The 14,020-nt window shown below is 33.5% G+C and overlaps 2 protein-coding genes across 2 annotated transcripts; both read right to left on the bottom strand.

Annotated features, from left to right (window-relative positions):
- Positions 1-209: 209 nt before the first annotated feature.
- LOC131662011 (ethylene-responsive transcription factor ABR1-like) lies at positions 210-1,915 on the bottom strand. The gene is made up of 2 exons (XM_058931681.1): positions 1,187-1,915; positions 210-1,106 (listed from the first exon to the last, which is right to left on the bottom strand). The coding sequence occupies exons 1-2, from the start codon at positions 1,425-1,427 to the stop codon at positions 496-498; spliced, it is 852 nt and encodes a 283-aa protein (XP_058787664.1). The 5' UTR covers positions 1,428-1,915; the 3' UTR covers positions 210-495.
- Positions 1,916-6,990: 5,075 nt separating this feature from the next.
- LOC131656175 (ribonucleoside-diphosphate reductase large subunit-like) lies at positions 6,991-11,571 on the bottom strand. The gene is made up of 17 exons (XM_058925934.1): positions 11,075-11,571; positions 10,910-10,971; positions 10,730-10,817; positions 10,374-10,637; positions 10,041-10,281; positions 9,870-9,946; positions 9,586-9,756; positions 9,394-9,486; positions 9,136-9,285; positions 8,939-9,025; positions 8,665-8,829; positions 8,457-8,576; positions 8,101-8,303; positions 7,875-8,024; positions 7,652-7,799; positions 7,441-7,524; positions 6,991-7,351 (listed from the first exon to the last, which is right to left on the bottom strand). The coding sequence occupies exons 1-17, from the start codon at positions 11,300-11,302 to the stop codon at positions 7,247-7,249; spliced, it is 2,436 nt and encodes an 811-aa protein (XP_058781917.1). The 5' UTR covers positions 11,303-11,571; the 3' UTR covers positions 6,991-7,246.
- Positions 11,572-14,020: the final 2,449 nt, after the last annotated feature.

Here is a 14,020-nt window from a genome sequence, read left to right as displayed (position 1 = left end):
TTTTTATTGTAAATAATAAATAAATCTGTTTCACTTGAGCAGCTCTCTCTTTAATTTTGGAGAGAGTTAATTAACTTATGTTTCTATAATTTAGATATTTGAATGATTTTAGACACTACTCTTTAGTCTTCAAAATTTCCTAGAAAAATCATCACGATATAATTTGCAAATTCATTTAAGACATAATAACCGAAGATAATAACAGCAGTATTAATTTTCTGACTTTCTTTTCATATTAGTTTATATAGTCTATATAATCTATTGCTATTTCATTTTTTTTTTGGTAGAATTATTTTTTCGATCCTACATAGTTTATAATATTTCTACTATTCCTTTGGCTCTTCCTCTCTTTTCTAAGCTATTCGAACTTTCCCAAAAATTTATAATATTAGGGGACAAAAAATAGGGAGGGAGAGAGTTAAATAAAAGGAAATTACCAAAGAAAAAGAATACATACACTTGTAATATACTATTCTAAAATAAAATGGATGAATATCAGCCAGAAGGTGAGGAGCTATATCCAGAAGGCCATGGTGGCAACTGAGTAGAATAAACAGAAGGAATTGAAGAAGTTGTCTGTGGAGAACTAAAAGAAGAAGAACTTGAACCTGATGGCAGCCACATTGAATTCTGAAGAGAATAAGCCATGGGTATATTCTGACCATGAAAATAATCATAAAACTTATTGGAACCTTGCAAAGTATAAATAGCTTCATTCTGAACCATTGAATCAGTACTAGAATGTGAACCACTCAAATGAGTCATTGGTGGATCAACAAAAGGCTGTTGCTTGAGTCTAACATTTTCGGGGAAATTAAGTTTAGCTTTGTTTCCTCTAAACCGCAATGAAGCTTGATCATAGGCTTTGGCTGCATCTTCAGCTGTTTCAAATGTTCCCAACCATACTCTTGTAGCTTTGAAAGGATCTCTTATCTCTGCAGCCCATTTTCCCCATGGCCTCTGTCTCACTCCTCTGTATTTTCTCTTTGGCTCATTTTCGTTTGGCATGTTGTTATTGTCTGTTCTGTATTCATATATGGTTTCTTCACTTTGGTTCCTTTCCGTAGTTATTATCGTATTCGTCCATTCGCTTGAACATTCCACAACTGCATTTCATCGAATCAAATCCATTAATACATTAAAAATTTGTTCGGTTAATTCTAATAATTATAATATGAATATTCACCTTGATGCTTATTGTCACAAAATCCACCATCCTCCCTTCTTCTTTTGAGGGAAGAACTCTCACCATAAGACAAAGAAGTTGAAGATTGTATTGCAGAAACAAAAGGCTTGATATCCTGATTCTCACCACCGCCACCATCATTGTTGTGATTGTGATCATCACCACATATGACATGAGTTAAAGCAGAAATCATAGCTGACATCTCTCCCTCTCTATTAAGACCAGGAAACATCATTAACATTCACAAACGTTAATTATATCTTGTCCTTCAATATAGTTGTCAACTTTTCAAAAACCCTTCATGCAAAAACCCTTCAATATGAATAAAACAGTAGCACAAGTATATGCATATATATAGACAGAATCTTGGTACTGATTGCTAACAAGTTGACATAGCTAAGCATTAAATATTTATTAAGGATAGTACCAGTGACGGGTCAAAACTCAAAAGAGTGGAAGTGTGAATGCCATAGGATTGGTGGCATTCGTGTGGAGAGAAACAAGATGACGGTTTGGCAATTATTTCAACCTCGTCGGTGTTGAGCAAAGAGTTAAAATTAAGACAGTGAATAGCCGACATTAGAATATTAATTTAAGGTGACTTTTTTAATTAGTTGAAATGTAAATCTTACTAAGTAACTATGTTTGGTCACGCTGTTTTCGTTACTGTCTATAGTTGTAATCCAATTTGTTTGGTTGGATTTGATGTTTCATTGTTGATTTGTTGTTGTCAAGTTGTATTTACAAGTTGTTGTGTTAAGTTCATAGGCTTTAGATATTTATTGATGCTAAATTGCTACCAAATTGGCAAGTTGGATTCGAAGAAGCGTGCAAGTTCATTGGTTTTAGTCAACGGTCGACGTGGTTCAAACGCGGTTTTAATTGTGATTATAGTATTCACGAATGGATAAAGGGCATGAGGTACATACTGCAACATACTACACTCTTTTTTTCAATTTTATCTTGTGGATAATAGACTAACACACAACAATATCCGTACCCACTACTGGTCGGGTATCCGCTCGAACTCAATCTGATGGAGAAAATTTACTTTGCTTGAGTTTGAATTTATTTTTCTGATTTCAAAATATATATATGAGATTGGTAATGAAATGCTACTTTAATTCATCTCTAAATCCTTCATTAATACTACATCCGTTCGTTTATATAAGAGACAATCCACCTTTTTAGGTTTATTGAATAATTAATGTATCTGGTATGTATATTGACTAGATACATTAATTATTCAATGAATTTAGAAAAGTGAATTGTCTCTTATATAAAGAAACGGAGGTAGTAATTTAGAATATTTGATTTAAATAATTTAGAATATCAATTGTTTGATTATTAAATTAATATTTGATTTATATTTATTATTTAAAATATTTGAAATGTAAGTTTGAATTTTTTTAAATTGATTTAATTAATGGTGATAACTTCTCTCTCCATCTCTAAAGATGGACATTTTACCTCCATTCAATCACTTAGGCTATGTTTGGATAGAGTAAAATGAAAATAGCATAATAAAGTGGAGCGGAATAGAATGAAACGGAGTAGAATAAAATAAAGATGTTATTCTATTGTTTGAGTATTTCATGACGGAATACGGAGATTTTGTCATTCCATTCAAATTGGAGGGTATAAAAAAATGATGGAAAGTGATGGAATGAGATGAAATGCATTTCATCCGGTTCCGCTTCATTCCATCCGTTTTTAATCAATCCAAACAATAAAACATACGAACATACTCTTAATGTCATTCATTTAATCTTATATTTTTAATTATTTATTAAATTGTTTAAATTTTGAGAGATTTTCAAGACAATTTAATCTATGGTTAACTCTATCTAACTTGTTTGTCATTGCTAGATAAGAATATTCCTTAATAGTTTATTATTTCTAATATTTGTTAGAATTTTGAAATAGAACGTAAACACCCAAGTCTCTTTAGACTATTTACTATGGTTTCCAAATTCAACACCTTATTTTTTCACTTTTTATACTCCACATCATCTTCTCTCTCTTCCACCTAATAATTCAACACACATTCAACTTTTACTCACTACAATAATTTTGTTTAATAAAATTCAACACCCTACTTTACCACCATTCACAACACACTAAAAATTCAAATAATCACAACAACCAATATGATTTTGCAAAATATTGTATGTGGCCCCCACTCTCATTCATTCAACATGTTGAATTCTTTCAATACAAAGTAATCCACGTCATATTAAACAAACTATTAAACATATCATTGCATGAATTCAACAGTTGAAAAAAAAATTCAACACCCCCATTGTACATAGTCTTAGAACGAGTTTTGAATATAATTATTTATTTTTGATTAAGTTTGAGACTGAGAATAAATATTAGAGGGGAAAATCTGTCTCGGTTCCACTCCGATCCATTGTCATGCGTACTAACATTAAAAAAAAAAGGTATTAGAAGAATATGTGTGTGAAATGAAAGAGGTAAAAAGAGAGTGAAAAATTAAATTTATTATTAGATATTGTATGATATTAACATGTGAAATAAGGAATTAGTAATGAGTTTGAATTTTTGAAACACAACATTAAAATGCTACTCAAATACAGAGATACACTTTTGGATGCACTCAAAAGTTCACATCACAACACAACACTTTGTAAGAGAATCGTTTTTATTTTGTTATAAATTAGTTTGAAAAATTATCTCTGTAATTTTCTGGGTGAGTAGGTATGTATACTTTTGTAAAACCCTTGATTTCATAACTTAGTAAATACTACAGAAGTATATCTGTGGACGTGTTTTGAGTTAAATTATTGCATAAGATCTTTACCCTTCTTTCTTAATTTTAAAAACTTATTCAGAATTCAAAACAAAGTTCGTGAGCAAGCTCAATTTTCATCATTTTTTTAAGTTTTCTTACAACTTCTACTGCATTGCATTCAAGCTTAAAACATTACTCAATTTCTACTCCACTCAATTCAATCCAAGAGCATCCACTTTTAACATTTGATAAGTTTTTTAATGGGGTATAGGTAACCGAGAGATTATGCATATTCTGTTCTTTTTTTATTACGCTTTAATTTTTTACCTTCACCTCTTTACTTAGTCTAAGTATTTATTATTCTTCTCCTACTCAAATAAATCCTTAATTTTTTTCCTTCATATTTATTAGGAATTTTAACGCCAGGTGTTACTAAGTGCTAGTATATTTCATTATAGATTTTTTTTCTTATATCTCAATAAAAAAAACTTAAATTAATTATCACTTTCTTATCTTTTAATCTCATTTTTCAACTAAAACTTTAACTATAAATAAAATGAAATAATTTGTTTTTAATCGGCACAAATGAAAACACAGAATTAACTTTTTTCTTCTAACCACTTCAACATTTTTTGCATAAACTTTATTTTTGTATAAATTTAATTTGTATGTACTAACCATATAATTAATATTTATAATATTGTCAATGAACTCTAAATCATCATTAATTATTAGATTTTAATTATAACCACACACACTTATCAAACTAGTTTTGTCCTTACCGGTGGTCACTGCAAGTGTTGAGCAAGTATTCTTGGGGATGAAATATATTAAGAATGAGTTGAGAAGTGGAATGGCTAATCCATGACTAAATGATTGCTTAGTGATATTTGTGGAGAAAGAGATGTTTAATACAATTGATGATATGGATATCATCAAGTGTTTTCAGGAAATGAACAAGAGAAGAATGCATTTACGATTAGACTAGAATTTTTTCGTACTTTTTTTTATATATTTTACTTTCATTTTCGAAAAACCCTAGATTTTAATCCTGGCTCCGCCCCTGTATTTACTTCGTTTTTATTTTTATTATTGATGAATGCAATACTTAAATAGGTTGTTTAAAGTAAATTAGGTTGTAGTTACACTCATAATAATTAATTTACTGAGACATGCATTTATATTTTTTGATGTTTAGAGCAAATGGTTCGTTGGGTTTCAGCGTTTTATGCAACTTCTGCGTTTCAAGTGTTGCGGAAGTGCATTTTAAGATTTTGTATTTATTTTAATTTTTTGAATTACGGAAGTGCGCATTTGTAACTTTTATGCAACTGAATTTGTTTGATTTTGCATGTCTGTCATCTGAATTTGAGTTCTGTGATGATGATAAAAAAAAAAGTTTAATTATGGGTAAAATGGCTGACAACCAAAATAGAATAAGGCACGGTAGAGTGGTCCAACATGCATATGTCCACAGGGAAAGAGCTAAATCATCGCGATCAAAGTTGGTGTCAATTCATTTGATGCAGAAGTGTCGTCTTTTCGAGTTCAGGTATCTTCGACTTCATCTTTTTAAAGGCACGTGTCACCTGCTGCTTCCCCATAAACCCGAGGAGTCCATTTTGATGAATATGTTGCTGTTACAATTGTTTCTGATGTTTTTCAAGAGTCCCCTATGACACTTCCTTACTTCCTCAATATGCAAATCATGCTACTAGGCACGTGTGGGGTGGAAAGGTAAAATAAATATGTGTTTATTCTTTTAAACATATGTGTTATAATATTTGAACTTTCTAACGAATATGTATTTTTTTACAGTGCCATGAGATTTTAAAATGCATCATCCACGGTATGAAAATTGCAAAGTTGCAATAGTTTGAAGAGTTATAGTTTCATGATATCGTGCGGCAACTTAGGCATTAGAAGTCAACTTCCACCTCAAATGGGTTGACTCACTCATGCTACTTAGCTCAATTGGTAGTGGGAGTGGATTGAACATGTACTTGAACCTCAGGGTACAAGGTTCGATTCCCACGAAAGGCAAAAACTCTACTAATGAGGGGGATAGAGAAGATCGTGAGGTAGCAGTGTCGGGAGCGTAGAAGGCTCGAGCTATTACATTAGGAGTCGACTACCTCTTAAACATAATAAAAAACTAATGTTTCGATCAAAATGGAGTTGACTCCCAGGACCTTGGAGTTGGTACACAACATGAAGGAGTCAAATCCCTCGAGTTGTGGGTCGACTCTCACTAAAAACTTTTTTGAAAATTAAATCCCTGTCCAAGATGGTTTGACTCCCATGCATTTAAAGTCGATACAAAACACGAAGGAGTCAACTCCTAAGTGTTATGTCTCAACTCCCACTTAAGCAGAACTTCTCTAAAATTTTATGTCCATTTGCCATTAGAAGTCAACTTTCACCTCAAATGGGTCCCATTGTGTTCAAAATATCAAATTTTATAATTCTGCTATTTTTTTTTTTTTCATTTTTTGTATTTTGATATTAATAGTTACAAAAATTGCATGCTTCATTCTATTTTGTTTGACTTATAATGTTTATAATGTAGGGTTTAATGCTTTAGTTGATTGATGTGAATGATTTTTCATGAAATTGATTTACAAATGACATTTTGTTTGACTTATTAATCAATGACTAATATTTTGAAAAGTTCTAAATTATTGTCAAGGGACTACCATTGAGTTTGTTTGAAGATTGAAATACGGATTCAACTAAGTTATATACAGAAATTAAAAACCAAACATATTGTTGTATAAAATGTGCATCCAGATTTCAATATTCAATCAATGCATTAGAGCAATTTTGAATTTCTATAATTACTATATAAATGTAGTGAATATCACCCATTGAATTAAGCTCTAGCCCATGATAAGATAATCATGGACAACTCCCTCCAACCCTTTTGTATTGACCAAGTCCAAATAAAGTCAAACTATTTGACAGCTCTAAATTTAAAAACCATATTTTGTGGTCCTTAGCAGAAGTAATTTTTTTTATAAAAAGATGCAGCTTAAATGCTTAATAAACATTGCAAGGAAAACTGTTAAATACTTGTAAATTATGATTATAAATTCTCAAATACTATAATTTTATACCTAAATGAACAACACTTCCTAACATGCAATACAGTACATGACCAAGCAATGCAGACATAAAATCAACAACAAAGTAAACTCTATACAATACATTTGAATTCTTGACAGTTGTTGCCTCCTTCACTGGTGGTTCCGTTCCGTAGAAAATTGATTTGTTAATGCCCAAAGGTGCAAATCTAAGGTGTAGTTTTAACTTCCACAGGCCAAACAGTCATCTCTGTTCGTCAATGAGCACACCATCTGTGCCATCTTGGCATCTTCATCAAGATCAGCCTCCTCTGCCTTTGCTTGCTCCTGCATTCATAACAAAAATCATTCAATATCAAAATGTACCAACACAAATCAAATGAATGGAAGGATTGATCAAAATAAAAGTCAATTACTTTAATGGCAGAGGTATCAACTGTAAATTTGATGGCATCACTTGCAGCCCTGGTTCGGAGGTAGTACATCCCAGTCTTCAAACCCTTGAAGACAAAATTGAAAGTGATGATAACATCAATCAGCAAACAGTTGGTCTAAATTTCCCAGCAATAAATTTCATAAGGAAAAAATTCGGATGAGTTAATAATCTCCAATTTGAAAAATTGATACCTTTGACCATGCATAAAAATGCAAGGAAGTCAACTTTCCAAAGTTAGGTTTGTCCATGTGTATATTTAAACTTTGACTCTGATCTATGTAGCATCCTCGATCAACAGCCATGTCTACCAATATCTTTTGCTTGATCTCCCAAACAGTTCTGATAATTTAAGAGGATTAGCATAAAAATATTGGAATCGAGTTACTGTAAGGTAGAAATTAACAAATCTCATACTTGTATATGCCTTTCAGTTCAGCTGGTATTTCAGAGAGATTTTGTACTGAACCATTGTCATAGATAATCTTATTCTTAAGTGCAGGATTCCACAGTCCCATTTCAGTCAAATCATGAAGAAGGTGCTTGTTCACTACAACAAACTCACCACTGAAAGACAAACAGTTAATAAACAAGACAAAGCACCAAGACATACCAAATTTATTAACATGGGATGGCAATATACCTTAGCACTCTGCGATTGTAGATATTAGAAGTATATGGTTCAAAACACTCATTATTGCCAAGAATTTGACTGGTAGATGCGGTTGGCATAGGGGCAACAAGAAGTGAATTACGCACACCTTTCTCTGATATCATCTTCCGAAGTGCACTCCAATCCCACAAATCAGAGGGCGTCACACCCCACATGTCAGGCTGAAGAATTCCCTGCACATACAAAAAGTCACCAAAGCAACCATAAACATCTTGGATACTAAGTTTATCTGATTTTACACATAGCTAAGTTGAATATACATGTGTATCTGGAACTACCACTATATAAGAAGGGTAAGGAAACAAACACTTCTCTGATGAACATACCTTGCTTACAGGACTACCATTATATGTTTCATAAGTGCCTTCTTTTGCAGCCAATTCACAAGAAGTCTTTAGAGCATGATAGTATATAGTCTCAAAAATGTCCTTGTTTAACTGTTGAGCCTGCACTCCATATACATTCAAGCTATCAAATTGACGAGCATTTAGTCTAAGCTATACATATAAAAGAAACCCTATAAACATTATTTACCTCTGGGGAATCAAATGCCATTCCTAATAGTATAAAGGTATCAGCAAGACCCTGAACTCCAATACCAATGGGTCGGTGTCGCATGTTTGACCTTTCAGCAGTTACAACTGGGTAGTAGTTCACATCAATTATTTTATTAAGGTTTGTTGTCACCACAGCAGTAACCTGTACTTGGCATCAAAAAAGAACTATCAAGCGGCTAGCCATACAATAATAGTCTCAAACACAATATCCAGCTGAAATGTCAAATAAATAATAGTAAAAAGCTGTGTACCTCTGCTAGTTTTTCAAAGTCAAAAAACCGAGTACTAGAACCTCTGCTCCCAACAAGCTTAGACTGATGAGACTCCACAGGTACACCCTACATAAGAGGCAAATAAACACTCAAAATCAAAAATAGCATGCTTACAGAGAAATCAAACAAACTCGGATCTAAGTATAAAACAGAGTATGCCAAGGATCTCTCCATACCTTATCTCTTACATATCGAGGTAGTGCAATTGATGCAAGGTTACATACAGCAGTCTCAGTTGGACTTGTGTACTCAATTATCTCAGTGCACAGGTTTGATGACTTTATTGTGCCAAGATTCTGTTGGTTGCTTTTCCTATTGCAAGCATCCTATAATATAAAAAAATATATCATTTATGGACAGAAAAAATAAAAGGTAAGGAAATAGGTATGAAAAGAAGCTTGGAAATATTTTTAAAATTTTTTTTATCAAATCACCTTAAAAAGCATGTAAGGATTTCCAGTTTCTATCTGAGACTTCAAAATTGCAAACCAAAGACTCTGCGCTTGAACAACCTTCTTTGCTTTTCCCTGTGGATTTGGTAAAGAAATAACAAAGCAGTTATAATCAGCAAAAGATATATCCTTTCTGAAATACTTAACAACCCTGCTTATTATGACAAAACTTACAGCTCTTTCATACTGGGTGTACAGATTCTCATACTCTTCACCCCAACAGTCTGCCAAACCAGGTGCCTCGTTGGGGCAAAACAAGGACCAATCACCATTGCTCCGAACTCTTTCCATAAAAAGATCAGGCACCCAAAGGGCATAAAATAAATCCCGTGCACGTTGTTCTTCCTGCATAATTAACACCGATACATTATGGCTAAAATAAAATAAAACAAATTTTAACTAGCATAAACTAAAAGCTAGAGTTATACTGCAGTTTATTTTCAACTACCGTTTCTTACCTTTCCATGGTTTATTTTCAATTCCAAGAATTCAAATATATCAGCATGCCATGGTTCCAAGTATACAGCAAAGGCACCTACAACAATCACATAAAACGTATAAGTAACAGCAGTCAACAAGAATTCATCTAATTAAGGATTTACAACAAAAAACTACACACTGGTGTTTACCTTTTCTCTTGCCTCCTCCCTGGTCAACATAACGGGCAGTGTCATTAAACACACGCAGCATTGGGATGATACCATTTGATGTCCCATTTGTTCCACGAATGTAGCTGCCATATGCCCTTATGTTATGAACAGAGACACCAATTCCTCCTGCAGATTTACTAATGACAGCGCACTCCTTCAATGTATCGTAAATCCCCTCAATACTATCATCTTTCATGCATACCAAGAAGCAACTACTCAACTGCAAAAGCAAATAAAACAACCAAACTATATAAGATCCCAAATTCACATAACTAGAAAGAGTAACAGCAATTAACACTTCTATCCACACACCTGAGGCCTAGGTGTTCCAGCATTAAAAAGAGTTGGAGAAGCATGAGTAAACCATCTCTGAGACATCAAATGATAAGTCTTAACAGCAGATTCAATATCATGCTTGTGAATCCCAACAGAAACCCTCATAATCATATGTTGAGGCCTCTCCACAACAGTTCCATCAACTTTCAACAGATAAGACCTCTCCAGGGTTTTGAATCCGAAGTAATCATAGTCAAAATCCCTGTCATAAATTATCTCACTGTCCAATCGAGCCGCATTCTAAATCAAATTCAAAACACACAAAAAGTGAATCCCACAACAAAATGAAAACCCCAAATAAACCATTTCAAAATAACACAGATTTTGCATACCTCAATGATAATTTCATATACATCATCGGCAATCAAAGGAGCTTTCTTCCCAGATCTATGGTTGAAATGATTATACATAATCTTCACACTGAAAAACATAACAATTAAAGTGAATTAACATCACAAAACAGTCAGAAAATTAACCAAGCTCAAAATTCACTCACTCTAAACAACACTTACGTTTCAGAAAACGATTTCTTAGTGTTCTTATGCAGATTCGAAACAGCAATCCTAGCAGCCAACTAAATCAAACAACAAACAATAACAAACAACAACAAAAATCACAATCGGAACTGTATAAAGCTAAAAAAACAAAAGAACCCTAAAAACGGCGGGAAAACTTACGGAAGCATAATCGGGGTGGTTAGCCGTCATGCCGGCGGCGGTTTCAGCGGCCAATTCATCAAGTTGACTAGTAGTCACACCTCGGTAAACGCCAGCACAAACCTTCTGAGAAACCAAAACAGGGTCACAGTGCTCAGTGCTCAAACCGTAACTGAGTTTCTTCAAGCGCGCCGTAATCTTATCGAAATGAACAGTCTCTTGACGTCCGTCTCTCTTAACGACGTACATCTTGTATTGTTTTGAAGAGTTTTGGTTGGGGAATTTGGTCGAACAGTTTTGGCGCAAGAGTGAAGAGATAGGTGTGAGAGAAATGGAAGCTAGGGTTGTTGTGTATTTATGGTTGGAGATGGGGAATAGTGTGTGGGGTATAAATGAGATAGTTCCCTCTAAAATGCGTGGGATTTGAAAATGTTCCCGCGAGATTGGAAATTTTGGAAGTTGAAAATTGAAATGAAAATGGGTAAAAGGTTGATTTTGGGTGGTGTGATGAGGAAGCTATTGTTATTGATAAGGGACCACCACGTGATTTGTTTAGGTTTTGTTTATCGGCGCCATATGTATTCGCGCGATTTGTTAATGATTCTTGCGGAAGAGTCTATGATATGTCTCTTGTCTTTTCTAGTATGAGTAAAGTCGTGATTGTTTGGACTTTGGATTTAGTTACAAAATCAAATTGAAGCTAATTGAATTATAGAAAAAGGTCACTTGAATTGTTTCAATTTATTCATAATTAAATTGGACTATAATTATTAATTTAGTATATCGATATTAATTTAGAGAAATGACTTTTTTAATAAAAGAATTTTGAACATGTATGTCGAAATACTTTTTGTATTGAAAAAAATACTTACGCAATCAGCTAAATTTTTCCAAGTGTTTTTAAACTTCTTCTAGGCATGCTGAAGTTTGAGATATATATCTCAAAAACTTCAGCTAACAGGTGTCTAAGATTTACCTACACTGGACATAATTAATACAAGTTTGCCTCGTGACACTGTTAGTATCACCTAACCATAATCCTATTGACACTTTTACTATCTTGTGATACTAGTCAGTAGGATAATCCATCATGTACGACAATATTCACAGTCTTTTAGTCACCGCTAAGTTCAATTTTATGTCAATAATAATGATTCATTCTCACCATTATGTATGTATTTAATTTCAAGACAGCTTAAAGAAAGTGTCATGCCTCGCATAATGCATCCAAAATTGCTCGCCAACTCTTAGCCTCATTCCTAAGTGTATGGCTCGCATCTGGTTGCTCTAGACTTAGCATAATCTAAACTATATAGTGTCTATGAGATCCTAATGTTAGAACCAGATTGAGAATCTAATCAATCTATGTTCAGAATCTGGTTTTGATGATAACGAGCATATATTTTGTGAGTAACAATTTTACTACTAATGCTTTCATTAAGTGTGCAAATATTATTATGCTATAAGCCATATACAACGGCATCAGAAAGAAACTCAGACATGCTTCAAGGAATTAAACAGAAATATCAGATACATGAAGAATTCGTTACAACAAGAAGATCACACGAGTAAATGATCAGAAGTTCTGTACAAAGAGTAAGAAATCAATAATCAGTAACAGAAGATCATAAGTCATTGCAGAAACAAAGGCTTGACAATACAAAGAATATTAAGCTTCCTCAGAAGTACAAGCAACATCAACATTCACAGCAACAGAAGTTTTGACTCTGTATTCAGAAGCTTCGAAGAACACTATAAATTGCTCCAATTAAATCACATGCAATTTATCACGTTACTCAATGCAAAGACAAAATTATGACATCTATTGTTGTTTATATTCTGACAAAAGGTAGGAAAATACACTACCAAAAGAAATTGTCTTGAAAGAAGAAGAAAACAAGGAGAACACGCTACCAAAAGATAAGATTCTCCTTGGAAATAGGTGTGTCAGCATTCAGCCTGCAGCAACCATTAAATGTTATGTTCAAATATGGTTCAACGGAAATATTCCAACGGTAATAACAGACTTCTATAAAAAGGACAAATCTATGATAGAAGAAATATGGTGAAGAGAGGAAAACAACGTGAGCAAGCAAATAAGCATAAGATTAATTAAGCTGCTCCAACAAAGGCAACACACACAAAGTGTGTGATAAAACTATTATGTTGAAATACATATCATAAGCCTATGAAAAGAAAATAAAAAAAGAGTGGAAAAGAAAATCTTGCATGTTTTACAGTATGCTCCAATGGAGTTATAAGAAATCCACAAATACTTGATCGAACCAAACACTTCTCATGTTGTATGACAGAGAAACAGAATACACTGAGTTATTGCTCGATAGTGTTTCATGTTTACTTATGATCATCAATATGTTATCAGCTGTAAAAAGCTTAATGATCAGTATGGAAGAAGATGAAGATCTATGAACAAGAAGCAATCCATACAAGAGCTGCTGCTCTTAATCTGCTTTCAGAAGAAGAAGAAGATCTCATCCAGAAGTTGAAGAAAAGAAGACTACGAGAATATTTTGTTATCTCTTGTAATTATATGTAAAACACATAGAAGCACACTTATAATCTCCAGAAGAACAATTATGATAGAATTGGTGTTCCTTGGGTATCCTCTGATTTAGATACTTGAGAAGTCCTTGAGATCTGATTAGACTCTTGGAGGGTTCTAGGTCAATAAATGTTATATCTCATAGAGATCATTGAACGGTTTATTGTCTAAGGTTAGTCACGAGCAGTTGGCTTGTGTAGGGTTAGTCTCGAGCAGTTGGCTTGTGCAGGGTTAGTCACGAGCAGTTGGCTTGTGCAGGTGTTACTAGGTTGATGAACGTTATATCTTGCTGAGATCACTGAACGGTTCATCATATAGGGTTAGTCACTCGCGGGTAGCTTGTGTAGGAAGTCAATTACGATAGTTGATCGCGCAGTTGTAATCAGATAGGCTATAGTGGATTA

Source organism: Vicia villosa, linkage group LG3 (genome assembly GCF_029867415.1).
Source record: "Vicia villosa cultivar HV-30 ecotype Madison, WI linkage group LG3, Vvil1.0, whole genome shotgun sequence".
In the NCBI taxonomy this organism is placed as follows: Eukaryota; Viridiplantae; Streptophyta; class Magnoliopsida; order Fabales; family Fabaceae; genus Vicia; species Vicia villosa.
Note: the sequence above shows the minus strand (reverse complement) of the source record. Positions and strands in the feature narration are given on the sequence as shown.

Bases quoted from the DNA above. Each gene is read 5' to 3' on its own strand.
- LOC131656175 (XM_058925934.1), bottom strand. From the start codon at position 11,302: ATGTACGTCGTTAAGAGAGACGGACGTCAAGAGACTGTTCATTTCGAT. The intron at 9,286-9,393 runs GTGATTTGATAA...TTTATATTATAG, and splicing joins ATCCTTACATGCTTTTTAAG to GATGCTTGCAATAGGAAAAG. The intron at 7,352-7,440 runs GTAATTGACTTT...TTATGAATGCAG, and splicing joins TTGATACCTCTGCCATTAAA to GAGCAAGCAAAGGCAGAGGA.
- LOC131662011 (XM_058931681.1), bottom strand. From the start codon at position 1,427: ATGTTAATGATGTTTCCTGGTCTTAATAGAGAGGGAGAGATGTCAGCT. The intron at 1,107-1,186 runs GTGAATATTCAT...GATGAAATGCAG, and splicing joins TTGTGACAATAAGCATCAAG to TTGTGGAATGTTCAAGCGAA.